Source organism: Aedes aegypti, chromosome 3 (genome assembly GCF_002204515.2).
Source record: "Aedes aegypti strain LVP_AGWG chromosome 3, AaegL5.0 Primary Assembly, whole genome shotgun sequence".
Taxonomy (NCBI): domain Eukaryota; kingdom Metazoa; phylum Arthropoda; class Insecta; order Diptera; family Culicidae; genus Aedes; species Aedes aegypti.
In genome coordinates, this window is record NC_035109.1 from 361,191,952 (window position 1) to 361,207,274 (window position 15,323).

The 15,323-nt window shown below is 37.8% G+C and overlaps 1 protein-coding gene across 5 annotated transcripts in view; it reads left to right on the forward strand.

Moving 5' to 3' along the window:
• The window catches only part of LOC5568514 (transcription factor AP-2-epsilon), a 213,147-nt gene that overhangs the window by 99,861 nt on the left and 97,963 nt on the right, over positions 1 to 15,323 (forward strand). Inside the window, exon 1 of one of the 5 annotated variants that reach the window (XM_021850495.1) lies at positions 6,051 to 6,836. The exons of the other annotated variants lie outside the window; for them this stretch is intronic. Within the exon in view, the coding sequence (XP_021706187.1) occupies positions 6,408 to 6,836 (429 nt within the window). The 5' untranslated portion in view covers positions 6,051 to 6,407. Of the gene's footprint in view, positions 1 to 6,050; positions 6,837 to 15,323 lie in introns of those variants that run through there. 5 annotated transcript variants of the gene reach the window in all.

Here is a 15,323-nt window from a genome sequence, read left to right on the forward strand (position 1 = left end):
CACTTAATTTGCGCAAATGTGTATAATTGCGCTGGAGAGATTGAAGTGGTAGATTGGATCGGAGTCGCGGTGAAATTTTATTTCGAAGTCGAAAAAACGACAGTTTTATTAAATAATGAAGCAGATGGTGCCGATTAAGTCAAACTTAGGTTTTGAATTGCATAAACGAATGGCAGTACTTATGTGTTACTACCTTTGTTTCCATCCTTACAAAGTGGCACATTGTACGAATGTATTTCATCGATTCCCAACCGAAAGCTGTAAAATCTGCAGCTCTATTACCACACCTCGGCGTATGCTAAAAAAGAGTCACCAATCCGAATCACGATCTCGAAACGCATTCACACGTGAAACGCGATCCGAGCGACTTGACCCAGCAGGCAGCGGCGAACCCCAACCGAAGCGATATCCCACAGCCATCCGATCAACCAATTCTATATCAATGCTACTTTGTAGCATCGATCGTCACAATATTTGCAATAATTTTCATTCATAAATTCACCACCGGTGTCCGCCCTTTCGCTCGTTTTCAACGCTGCCGCGCACAGTTGTATAAGTCCGCACCAAAACCCGAAGCCTTATCCATAGCTGTGGCTGTCGTTTATTTAAAATTGTCCACCTTTAACACTTGGGATTGCTTGCCTGCGTACCGAAAGCGATTTAGTTTCCCGACCGTGCCGAAACTAATACACTTGGATCACTTCGACCGGCGATGGTCCTCGCAGTCCCAACCACAACAACGTTGTCCGTTGTTGGCGGAATTTCGCTTTTCGCATTGGTCGTTCTTCGCTCCTGACCCTTCACTCACCGCCGCCACCGCCAAAGGATGGGTCAGAAATTTAAATTAATAATAACAATAATAATAAAATGAATGACACACTCGCACGCGGCGAGGAAGAAACAGCGCAGGGACGCACCGAGATTCGATCCCAAGCGAGTCGATTCAAGTGCCTGTCCCTCTGCACCCCGCACCACTCTGCCACCAACGGAATTAAAAGGTGTGAAGTGTGCTAGTAGTGTAGAGTGCGTTGGAACAGGTTCGAAGTACTTGGAGACTATTGTTGGCGCGGAGTTTACGATCCGACCGGGAGGGCGTCTGGTCAATCCTAGGCCTAGACTAGGCCTAGTAAGGCTGGCTGGCTGGCTGGCGGTGTCAATCGAATAGAGTTGGAACAAATTACAATGTTGATACAGTCGGACTCCACCCGGCATCGAAAGGGATGAAAAATGAATTGGTTTTTATGAATCGAAATTTGTTGAGTTGAGGCGAGAGAGATTCATGAAATCCCAATAGCATTTTATTCCGCCCTGCGTGCCAATATATTAGCCGTATAATAGCATTATAAGAGCAAAAAGGCGAATTAGCGTTCTAATGGTTACTTGGGATATTCACTGGATCCAAAATCATCTTGTACAGAAATATAGAAGGCAGGCAAATAATTATTAAATCGCAAAGCTTAAGGCTATGTACCCTTTCATTTGTTTTTGCATCCATTATGACTTGAGCTTGGGGATTTTTTCTTTGATAATAATCAAATGAATCCGTTCGAAAAGCTGGGTAAAATAACATATCTGCTAAAGATCTCATTTGACGTTTCTATTCACAGCCTTCAATATATCTTTGGTGTCATCTTTCAACAATATTTTACGGAATTCAAAAAGATCTGCAGAGTTCTCTTAAAATAAATTCTTACAAAAATTCATCAAAGAATATGTCAAAAAATGGATAATAGATCTTAACATATTTCTATAGAACTCCTCCACAGGTTTTTTTTCTTTCGATTCAAAAAAGATTTCATAAATAATCACTCAAAATCTTATTCCACAAACCGTTTCGCGGAATACCTTGAATTTTTTCAATGAGTCTTCAACAAGGTTTTTTAAGGATTATATCTTTGTAGCGCTATCAGAACTTTCTTCATAGCACAGGGCTCCAAGAACTGTTTCAAGAGTTCTAACAAAAAAATTACAAAGAAGTTGAAGATTTATCCAATAGATGGCGCCTTCGAAAATTCTTCTGTATATTTTTTAAGACATTTTTCATGGGTTTCCTTTCGAACTCGGTCAAAAAATAAACCCGAAATTCCACTTTAGGAAGTATATATTCGTGGCTATTCTGCGCGGCGTGTGAGGTGACACGAGTCGAATGAGGTGACAATTGTCGACTCGCTCCCATTTGATTAACATTAGTCGTCTCACGTCACTCGCGGTGGGAGCGGCTCGTCTCGACTCATACGCCACGCAGAATTGTTAAGCAAAACTTGAGTATTTTTTCCTTTTATCCTTTATAAATGCACGAAATTCCTATAGAAATCGCTTGAAATTTACGAATAACCTTAAGAACTCCTTCAAGGATTCCTTCAAAGGTTCTAATTCATTAAATATGTTTAAATATTCTTAATGAAAATCAACCTTAGAGAGTGCTTTGCGAAGGCCCAAGCTGTCCGATTCGGTTTTCGTGCACTCAGAGTGTTTTTCGCTGGCTTCGTTCGCTTGAGTAGTGCTTTGCAAAGACACAAGCTGCCCGATTAGTTTTTCGCGCGCTAGGAGTGATGTTTATTTTCAGTTAGCACTTTATTCGCGCGCCATCGGAGTTATTTCATATTCCTGCTTATACGTGTTGACGCTGCGATTGTGACTGTTCAGTCGAATATGGATTACCAACTGGTGAGCTCGTTTCATGCTTGTAATAACACACTTTCATCATGACATATATTTTTAATGAATTTCTTGAACAAATTATAGATGGTTCGTCACTTAAAGTGTTGACATAAACGCTTTTTCATGTTTTATAAAATTTAGAGATTCAAACCTTTGAATAGTTCGATGTTTAAGATGTCGACTTATTGATAGATAACTTTTTAAACAGAGGTTACATGAGGGTGAATCCTGATCATGTAGCTTTGAAGCCTTCCCACTAAAAAAAACTCCTTCCCGTGGCAACCATGAAGGTGCAGAGGTATACTCGGTGTTTAGTTACAATGGATGTCACACTAACATTCCTTCGCTTTCCCGATGACCGTAAGGACGTGGCCAGCGCCGTTATTGACATTACTAATTTCAGAGTCCTTAGAAAAGTACGTTGAAGATGGTATGCTACTCCCAAGCTACATCTGTTGGTTTCTTGTACAACTTCGATTATTCTTGTCAATCACGGAGTAGCAACTACGAATTGTACGGTCACCAATGCTCATGCTCATGCTTTTGATGAAAATCAACCTTGGACGCAAAAAGTTGTCCAGGAATATTTCTAAGAACTTCTTTGAGGACTATTTCGAAGATTCTTCCAGAAATTCTACTTAGCTTCAACTAGATTTTTTTCTGAATTTACTACCAACTATTTTTTTTATCATTCTAAGCAATTTATCCAGAAACTACAAAGTTTATCAAAGAATTCTTGAGAACATTATTCTTGGATTTTTTCAATGGGTCGATTGGGAATTTTACTAGAAATTCATGATAAGATTCTTCAACGTAATTTTTTCAAATAGTTTGGATACAATTAAAGAAATTTCACCAGAAACACCTTTTGAGCTTGAAGAAGTTTGCAGAGTACCTCTCACAATTGAAATTTGTTTACAAATTTATCCAAGCATTTTTTATTATTTCAGATACTTCTACAATCCTTCCTGCAGTTCTCTTAAAAGTTCTTCGATAAGTTTTAATGATTTTCGGAAGCTTTTAAACGTCGCTTCGGAGAAATTATTTAAGAATTGATTCGTTCAAGAATCAATCCTGTTGTTTCCTATAAGAAAATTTAATGATTTCTCAAAAAATTGAAACAAAAATCATGCCACACATGCATTAGAAATTGTTTCAGAGATTTTCAGGATTTCATCTCATGCTTCTTTCAGGATTTAAACCTCTGCAGAATTCTAGGGATTAGTTTCTCAGTAATTTACTTCTTGACTTCTGCAAGGGATATTCTTAGGAAATTTCTGGACAGATCCTTGGAGGTGTTCCTGAATCAATTTTTCGGGTATTTATAGAAGGAATGCCATATAAAACTCCTTCTGTTTTTAAAGATATCTCTGAAAGAAATTTTGATAAATTCCTTATTTGAGTTTCATTAAGAAGCTCTAGAGAAATTCCTCAGAGCAGTACTTGGTGGAACATGTTTTAGGACATGTCTTGGCTATATCCAAATAAAAATGTAAGAAGAAGTTTGAAAAAGTTCCTTGGATAATATTGAATCGATTCTTGGAATACATTGACAAAATCCTTGAATATTTTTTAGAGGAATTTCTAGTGTAATTTCTGAATGAATTCGAGGGCAATTATTCGAAACCATCTTTTGAAAAAATATATGTATTGTTAGTTGGTATCTCAAAAAAATATAAGGTCGAATTTAGAAAAATATATTCGAATAGATTATGGAGGAATCAATAAATGATCCGTCCGGCGGATTCAACAGAATCGGTCTGGCGGATTCAACAGAATCCGTCCGGCAAATTCAACAGAATCCGTTTAACGGATTCAATAAAATTCTTCTAACGGATTCAACAGAATTCGTCTAACGGATTCAACAGAATTTAACAGAATCCGTCCAGCGTATTCAACAAAATCCTTCTAACGTATTCTGCAGAATCTGTTCAACGGATTCAACAAAATTCGTCCAACGGATTAAACAAAATCCGTCCAACGGATTCAACAGAATCCATCCAGCGGATTCAACAAGATCCGTCCAACGGATTCAAAAGAATCCGCTCATAGGTTCATCAAAAATCCGTCCACGGATAAGAATTGTCGATTAAAATTATCACACCTCTCTCAGCACATTCCGAGGACCATTCCCATTTGGGGTACCCTTTCTCAGAATGTTATCTTAACACGAATTTCACGCTTCACTTATTCGACATGAATTGGTTTCGGACCCGCACTCGAGAATCTCAAGTGTCCTCTTGGAAAGTAGATTGTAGAGGTACCACGGCAACCCAATTGACCCGAACGGCCTCGCTCGTGGCGTCCGTCGTAACCGAAAACCTGCTCCAGCCAGCCCCGATATCAAACCGTATTCAAACAAGCTTTGCATTTTGATCCGGATCCGAACTTTTTTAACCCACTTCGCTGGACACTTCCCGATCCAATGCAGTTTCCTTTGTTGTTAAGGACCTTACACAACGATCGGGTGACGAAGGCAGGCAGGCGGCGTTGTTGTTCGGCGCAATTTGTCACCCGAATCGCGAGCATCGATCAAAATCCAACGCCTTCGTTCATTCGTCGGTCGGGTTTGCGGTTTCTCATGCGGGATTGAGGAAAAAATCAAAACAAAATCGATGATTAAAAGTCGCGTGTCTTTTTGCGGTGGACCTCAAGATCGGACTCTCCAGCGGACCCTTGTACTCTCTTTCTCCAAAAAGAAATGCGCGAGGATCGTCTCTCTCGCATGCGATCGCTCAACAATGCACTGTGGTTCAAAAATCGATATTTCGCGACGAAATTCCATGCACTTAAAGTTACACAAATCCAAATGTACATCGAAAAGTTGTGATTGAAGTGATTCAGATACGATAATAAATCCTCGAGCTGTTTAGTGGAATATCTATACCATTTTATTCTACTAGAGTTTGTATCCATCGATAGATAAGCGTATTTGAACCTCAACTATAAGACCATCTTTAGTGTCGTGTACTAGTACGAAGTCGCGTCTTCCGTTACAAAATCCCGAATTCTGGTTCACAGTGCACCGGAGAGTCCGCCTGCACCTGTGAAGCACAATCCGAAGCAACGAAAAAAGCTTTTTCCTTATAGCAGCAGCGCACTGAGAGGACCCCGCCGGCTGGGCCTCGACGACAGAGAGAAGAACCTGTGTGTGCGTTGGACAACGATAAAAACATAAACATAGCTAGAGGCCATTATTAGCGACCCAGCGGTGTGTAGTTTACATGTGATACTCCGATCGTACGCATCGTGCGTCCGTCGCGGGTCCCGAATTCGCGTGTGCCATCCAATCGTTTTTCTTCCGTTTCTTTTTTTCGGACGATCGCTCGTGTAAATATACGAATAACGTTTGTTCGCTGTAGGGTCTTGATCGTTTGATTTTTCCGTTTTGTGTGTTATTTAGTGATAGTTTTTAGCTGTAGCAATCGATCGTGACATTTGCCCGGGAAGAATCTGGGTGCGTGCCATTCATAGTTCGGTGCATTTTACGACCTCCGAAACGATTTATCATTTCCGAAGACATGCCTCGGCGGAATCAGTGATCGGGAGGGACGTCCAGTGGAGATATGTAAGACAAGTGATGCCGCTCAGTGAAGATTAGTGGTGAACTCTTGATTGACGATCGTCCGGTTACTAGCACCGGTAGACACGATCGCGGAAACACGTGTACTCTCTATCTCTATCCCGCCAAGTAGCGTTGAAATTAGTGAAGTTCGGTTTTGTGCTACCTAAGTGAACTCAACGCCATGAAGTCCCATGAACTGGGTGCCGAACTTGGTCCGGCGCAGATTAACGATCTACGACACCATTCGTTGAACGAGATACTCAAAAGTAACATGGAGATTATGAAACCACTAAACCATCATCACCATCCTCACCTGCTGCACCACGATCCGCACCACTTCGGCGGAGGTCATCACCACCAGCTGGGAGGACCGATGGACCTCAACTCCGTATCGGTAGTGGGTAACCAGCTGATGGCTGGGAACGACAGCAACAACAACAGCACCTCCACCAGCTCCAGAAATGACACCAACAACAATCTGGCGTCGATGACGGGCAGTCGATCCAGTGGTAGTGGTGGTAATTCAAATAACGACTGTGACGATGACCTGAGCAAAAATCAACTGATTTTGATTGATGATGAGCGCAGTTCTATACACGACGATGACGATGTAAGTTTGACCCGCGGTGCTGGATTCGATGAATTTGGCCCCGTTTATTTCTTAATTTCGATAAATTCGGCGGCGACAGCGACGACTACGACTTGGCGTCGCGTCGTCGTCCGATTGATTAATGGATCATTTGATTTTGGAGCAGGGCCGGTCCCAGGGAAATTTAACGGGTCTACAAATATGAGTAATCGTATGCGAAATGTTAACATTTAGAGTGAAATTAGCTTTTACAGCTCACCGTGCAATGCTACAACAATGATACTGAAAGATAGACTTCCATCCAGTAATCTATGGCAGTTCAACACAAGGGATGCCATATCTCAATCCTTCACTTATCACAGTTCTTAATTAACACTAGATGTCAGATATCTGACAGCTCTGCAGATAATATGAATTAGAATCAGGAACAAGGCTAGGTAGTAAACCTTGGTCCAATCATGAACAATATTACCAAAAGCATGAATATCGCTATTCCCGGCCACGTCCATCTTTTCTTGCTACGGAGGTTGGGATGGGCAAAAGGTCATAAGATTCACCTGAAAAGCTAGCGATGGACCCAAAGCATTGCTGTTTAAGTGTTTTTAAATTAAATTTTTTGAATACGGCAAACAAAAGACAAAACATTTGTTTAATTAATTATATTATTAATTAGTAGTGCTATGCAGTACGCGATACTTTAGTTTCGATAATTCTGGTCTATATTTCTGCTCCCTCCAGGGCTATCGGATCGTGAAAAAAAAACACGCTTTCAATACGCGGACAAAAATATTTAAAGAATAAACATCACACTGTCAGCTAGCTTACAATCTTTCGACCGCACGCGCTTACCGAACAAAATGTCAATCTTCGAAAATGGACGAAAAAAACGATTGCATGGTGACAAAACACATTCAGCTCCGCGAAAACTAACCGATCAACATGCATACCAATCCTTTTTGTAAGATAATGCGATTCATACAAAATGGAACAAGCTCACCGGATTTATTGAAATTAAGTGCCGTCTGTACCTTCCGGGCGGAAAAAATACGCTTCTTCGTATACACTGCGGCGTCCAAAATACACACTCAATCTGTAAAATCGGTAAAAATAACTGGGTTTTGGAACTACCGAAAAAGTCAGTAAACTAAACAAAAATGTCAGAAATCGAAAAAAAGAGACTTTTTACTGAAATTTTGCAGAGAACTTTCTTTTTATATCATATATCGATAAAAAATAAAATATGGTGAAATTTGCTTTTCAATTACGCGTGGCGACAGTTTTCATTTTACTGACTTTTTCGGTAATTCCAAAACCCAGTAAAATTTTACCGACCCCAGTAATTTGATCTAAGTGTGTACAGCTAAATTCCGGCACACGACACACAAGTCACTTTTATCACAGAGAACAGACGTGGAGGCTCGAACAAAATTTCATTTAAATCATGTGTAAAGTTCGAATCAACCATCGCAACGCAGACAGCCCGACATACAAACTCGTTTCGACAACACGATGTCACTAGTGAACATCAAAATGCATTAGTACACAAAGCATCGCTAGCGACAAGTGACAATTTTTGATATCGACACTAGCGCCAAAGTGTAAAAAGCGGCAAATTTGTAAAAAAGATGAACGTCTATTCTCTGTGCTTTTATGCATATAACAGTAGCATTAAAATATCGTATAAAATTATAAATGATACGTTAAAATCGGTTATTAATTCGACTATAAGTCAAATTAATGAATATGGAGTGAGTTTGTTATTATTAAACTATTTATTTTCAATAGTTAGGGTCAATTTGTCTTCTTGTTTTAAGGAACGATCAACGGCACTTGATTGTGCATAAAATTTAAATCCGACCGCAACCCTCACATCCTATCATCCACTTCTTTGACATTTATGAGAGCGGTAGTAAGTCGTGGCTAGAGTTTCCAATTTTCCCGGGAATTGACTTCCCGGGAAACGGGAAATAAAATTGACATTTCCCGGGAATTCACGGGATCCCGGGAAATTCTTAAAACGTATAAACTGCTTATTTGATGGATTTTTTTCAAATTATTTATATTTTATGTATATTATATTTTAGCCCATTGCATTTGTACGATTGTTTTTCTCTTTTTTTGTGAGTAATTTATTTACAGTATTGAACAAAACATTTGCTTTTTCGATTTTCCATACAAAATGGTCAATTTCAGAGTATTGGATCTGAGTCATTTATGGACCGATTTGAATAAAATTTTTACAGTGCTTCAGAAATAACTTGAATTTTAACATACCGTAATCCGGGGTAACATTGATCAGTTTTTGGGATATTTCATAAATTTTTCATTTGAAAATGCAAATGCCGCATGTTTTATATTTTTAAAACAAGTACTGGCACCCACCGCTCGTAACCATATACTGCATTTTGGTTTACAAAAGATTTAAGTATGTTTAAATAAATGTTTGAAGTGATTTTTTGATTTAGCTGATATGGGGTAACATTGATCACCCATGTAAACAACGTTCGGTAATATTGAAAATGTCGTTGCTTACTTAAATCATGGCCCCTGAAGCCGAATATGAAGACCAAACTCTTACAAGTCATTTACTTTTTGAGTTATTTCAAAAATAAAATCACTTTGAACCGTGAAATACGCCTAAAATAGGCAATTTACTAAGGAAATTCTGAATTCCTAATAGTAGTTCGTTAATGTTGCATAATTGAATAAAATTATGAAAGATTTGACAACGGAATCGTTTTCGGCGATGCCATTTCTAGTAACAATCACATTTTCCTTGCTCATACCATTTGCAGAACTTGTGTGAGACATGAATCTTTGGTAGTGTAATCCATAGAGATAAAGATCATTGATTCAAAATGTTAATAAATTTACGTATGAATGAAATGCAATTTTCACAAAAACCTTAATTTTTATTAGCTTATGAATGTAAGAAAGAGAGGCATCATTCATGCTTTGAAAATATTTCATCGATAAATGATGATTTTAACTTTTTACGAGAAGGATCATACCGATCAATGTTACCCCGCTGATCAATGTTACCCCGGATTACGGTACATTTTTGAATGATTTTACCAACCACGGGTTTAAAAGCAATAATGGTTTATCTGAAGTAATTTTTTTGCCGATTTTTTATAATTGACATAACTAAGCAAATTGAAGAAATACCTTTGTCTTCAGCAAAGTTGTAGATTTTGACGAGACGAACAATTTTTCTGAAAACAGTTTTTTTTTGTAGGGCCATTGAATTTTCAGATAAACAGTTTCGAATTTTTCGACGAAAATTACTCTTAAGCAAAATCGTTATTACTTTTAAACTCGTGATTGGAAAAATCATTGAAATATATATTTTGAAATTTAAGTTATGCCTAATGTCTTGTGAAAATTTGATTTAAATCGGTCCATGAATAACTGAGACCTAGCTTACCAAAGTTGACCATTTTGTATGGAAAATCGAAAAAGTTGCAAATGTTTTGTCCAATACTGTATGTTTCTCCTAAAGAATGTTGGCTTTGTTTTTTGCTAGGCTTTATGATCAAAAAATAATAAAATTAAGTAAAATTATATGTGGCGGTCATTTTAACCCAATCGTATGAAGTTGTAATATTTGCAAACATTTAATACATCTTTTCAACAATAGAATAAAAAACAAACAAATAGAAACCTTGAAAGCTTTATAAACCTACTCAAATCATGAAATAGATTCCTCAAAAGTTTCTTTATATTGTATTGCAAACTTGTACTGCCAAGCAGTAGCCTGTGAAATAAGCCATGCAAAAATCACCTACAAAATGTCAGTGAAATGCATCCCGATTTGTTCCCTTTTTTTGGTTGATTTTACCTAAAATTTCAATTCACAAACACGTCGCATCTCTAGTGAGGACATTGTTTGATATGATATGAAAAGTGTCTTTATTTGAAAATAAATGGTTAATTCTGTATTTAAATAGAGCTTCCCGGGAACTACAGAAATCTCGGGAAATACGGGAATCCCGGGAAACAGAAAATCATTTCCCGGGAAATCTCATTTCCCGGGAAATGTTCCCGGGATTGGAAACTCTAGTCGTGGCTCTCTCTTTAAGTAGATTTTATATCATCTGTTATTGCACATAAGAGCGTCTGTGATGATCGGTATCGATCAGACACTTAAAAATCATGATCGTGGTGATAATGAGCACTGAGAATAAAAATAGAATAAAATATTAAGCAATTTTCTGATTTCTTGTACCTAACAAATGTGAGTGTGTATTTCTCAGCAAATCCTTTTGAAATTGTCTTACACTCTCTTACAATTACTGTATACTTCGGGAGAGTTGTACAATGTACATCCTTCTGATAAATTTATTGTTTGATGAAGTTCTCATGAGCCCCCTGATGAGATTTTCTAAAATTTTGGAGAGTACAACTTTGTATTCTCGGTAGATTCCATCGGTTTAGGGACAAAATGTCGAAAGACAAAACGTCGAGAGGACAAAAAGTTTAAAAAAAATCTTATATTTGGTAGGGCACCCCTGTGGGGCAATATGAGCACTTTAACTTTTATGAGGAATTTGTCCCACAAAAATTCACAGGACCTCGTAAAAAGGAGTACACACTCAGGCTATCACTAAGGATAGATCAGCTACTTAAAGACGAATAAATCCAATCGAAGTCTTTTTTCGTTGTGATGCCTTCAATGTTGCTTCCAGTATTTTTATAATCCACACTCGACGATTTTCAACCAATTTGTGGTTCCGAATCATAATCATCGCATAAAACATTGAATTCTTCTATCTTCTATCTTCTATATAAATGAAAATGGAGTGGTGTTTATATGTCACGAAATGGCTTGAAAACTTATGACCGGATTGAGGTAAGTTTTTCACAGTTGCACTCTACAAGGGATGTGACGTGATAGTGCAAGGAAAAAGTTTGGGAAGGTCTCCTGAATAATCAGGAAAACGGGAGAAGACTAATGTGTTATTTTGTATGGATAACATTGATTACATGATGTTTTACAACAGCCTACTTGATGACAAGACAAAGTTTGCCGTGACCGCTTGTTTTATATTAAATTAATGTTTGTCTTCCGTTGAGTTTGTTTAGTTTTTCTTCATGTTTCTTATGTTATGTTTCATTTCAAAGTGTCAGCTCTACTTTGTCACCCGGTGCCCATTTTACCCCAACTGGAGACGATATTTTCATATAATTGTACTGATGTTTTTAAGTAGCAGAAAAAAATCAACTATATTTTTCAACACAACATAAATCATTGGAGATTCAATCAGAAGCTACATTATCGGACAATTTGAAGTCATCCGCCTCTCAAACCTTATTCTATGAGGCGAGAATGTTATAACTTTCGAGGCCAATATAATCATGTTCAATTTTTCGATTAGAAATCAATAATAATTACAATGTTTCTGCATTTTCAGTAGATAACCGACGGTTTTGACAAATAACTAAAATATTGTTTGCATTTAAAGTTTGAAAATATCCGCGTATGTAAAGACACTGGGGGTGTCCGTTCTGCCTCCGATACCCCTAATTCTTGTTTTCTTCTTATTTACTCCTTTGGACGTTTTGCATCGAATTCGAATTTAGGGCTTTAACGTTTTGTCTTTCAACATTTTGTCACCCAACCCTTTTTTTTGAGTTAAGGGACAAAACTTCAAAAACAAAACATCGAAAGACAGAACGTCGAATGCCAAAACGTTGAGATTTGACGTTGAACGTCGAAAATACAAAACGACGAAAGTAATAAAATTGCAATAGCGATTTGGAATTGTTTCCCAGATTCAATCGTCGTCAATGAAAATAATTATAAATTAATGAACAAATTTAATCGTGGTCAATGAAATGTGCATTTGTAAAAAAATATATTATTTGTTCTTTCAAAAAAGAATCGTTCTTCCAAGGACAAAACATCGATAAAAAATAATTTTAGGACAATGAGAATTTCTTGTAATTCTCTTCCGAAAGAATAAATAACTAACTATGTATCAAAAGTTATCGAAAGCATATTCAATTCCAAAAAATAGATGTCTGGCAAAAAAAATCGCAATCGGTGTTGAAAAACTACTGCTTTGGACGTTTTGTCCATTCGATTTTTTGGCATTCGACGTTTTGTCATTCGACGTTGTGTCTTTCAACATTTTGTCCCTAAACTGCACATTCCACATTCTGGTCGATTAAAAATGCCTTAAATAATGAGTTTAGGGACAAAATGTCGAAAGACAAATCGTCGAATGCCTAAACGGCGAATCCCAAAACGTCGAAAGCGATAAATTTTCAGCGATAAATATGCAATGCATAGAGTCGCTCACACCGTAAATTATTTATTCTTTCGTGAGAGAATCATTTGACCACAAAATGATCGTTTCCTTACAATTTTTTTTTCGACGTTTTGTCCTTTCCACGTTTTGCCCCTTCGACGTTTTATCCTTAAGACGTTATGGTTTTCGACGTTTTTTTCTTTCGAAATTTTGTCACCCAACCGAACACTGTTTGGCACATAGAGAATCATACTTCCAAGTAATTCTTGTTTTCTTCTAATTCTCTTCCACAAAACGTTCGTTTCCTTCAAAAACTTTTTTTCGACGTTTTGTCCTTGCGATGTTTTAGCATTCCACGTTTTGGAACTTGACATTTTGTCTTTCGATGTTTTGTCGTCCAACCTGTTTTGAAAAAAATGACATTTCTACTACTTTATACTTGAAATATGTTAGTCATCAAACTGAAAATATCTAAACACGCTTCATTCGAACTCGTCCTATATATAGTATCAGTAGGCTTTCACCCTCTTCATGTGAATTTAGTCTAAATGTACGATAAATTTGTCAGGATATTTATGAATTAAAAATGGATGTGTTGAATGTCGTTTTCCAGAATGTTGTTTCCTCGTATTACACCCAAAAGTACACACAGTAAATTGTTATTCCACAAACTTGTTAATACACACAAGTTAAACACACAAATTTAACAATTTTTCATAAAGACAGATTGCTATAAGCTTGTTCGTATGAGATTTATTTTTAATTCAAAGAGATTTGCGATACCTCAAAAGTTTGTTTCTGATAAGCTCTGAATTTCTAGCTGGAAAATTTAAAGTTACTTTCAAGATTTGGTGAAAGGTCAATTAAAGCACTGAGATCCGAGATCCAGGCCTCCAAACTTTACCACTTTGTATGGAAACACGGTCAATACGTACTTTACATAGTTCAGTACCATATCTATATGGAGGCTCGGTAGCCGTAGCAGTAAACTCGCAGCTATTCAGCAAGACCAAGCTGAGGGTCGTGGGTTCACATCCCACCGATCAAGGATCTATTCGGCTTGGAACTTTCTCGACTTCCCAGAGCAAAGAGTATCATCGTGTGTGCCACACGATATACACATACAAATTTGGTCAATTGACAAAGAAAACACTTAAATTATTTTACGGATTCCTGTAAAATCTCAACAACTGAACAGTTCGGTGAAATAAATTAACGGAGTACGGTAAATGTTTACAGTATTCGGTGAAAAATCACCGGAATCCGTAAAATTTCGACGAAATTACGGTGTTTTATTCTACCAAACTGTTCAGCTGTTGAGATTACGGTGAAATTCACCGTATTAGCTTAGTGTGAAAGCTTCCAGTTAATAACTGTGGAGGTGCTCATAAGAACACCTGAACAGTAAGCTGAGAAGCAAGCCAATTCCCAGCTGGGATGTAACGCTAGAGAGAAGAAGAATTTTATAGATGTCATCTACTCTACGTCCATCCAATTATTCATTATTCGATCAGTGAAAAAGTTCATTCATTTCACAGCAAACATGTGAATAATTTAACCGAAAAAGACTTACACGCCTTCAAGCAACGAACCCCGACCCGACAAGGGTCTCAAACGAATGTATCTCACGTTACGTGGTAAAGTCGCACAGGAAGTGCAGATCCCGCCCGGTTCACCAGGGGAGGTATTCGTCGTCACTTCCTCTGGGGCAACAATCACACTGTGTTCGTTCGACTCCACTACACCCAAGTGCCAATCGTTATTGATTATTAATTAAATATCACAAATTTTAGTGTCCCACAGACGAGAAAACTTCTCAGTCGGATATCCGTCGTCTGTGTCTGTGGAAAAAGGGGTCCTCTAGCTCGAGAGTTGAATCAGTTCGGCTCAGGTTCAAGAAGAGACCCAATTCTCACCACAGTTACGAGATTGCCGAACGAAGCGAAGCGCCCTGGAGTCTCGAGTTGAGCGAATTAAAATAATTCGCTGCTGTCGAACACGAACGCTGCGCGATCACAACCCGATCAGATGGGAGAAACAAGATCATGTTAGAATGTGTATCTCTGATTTTTTATACCATCAGTTATTATAAAACATGTATTGTTAAAATAACAAAACAAAACTGTCTAAATCTTTGTTTCAAGGATGTTACAAAATAACAAAATTATTCAAAAAATAATGCTACTGTCCATAACTTTAGATGTTATGAACAACAAACGTATGATTATAATGTCGAAAACTTAACAAATGTTGT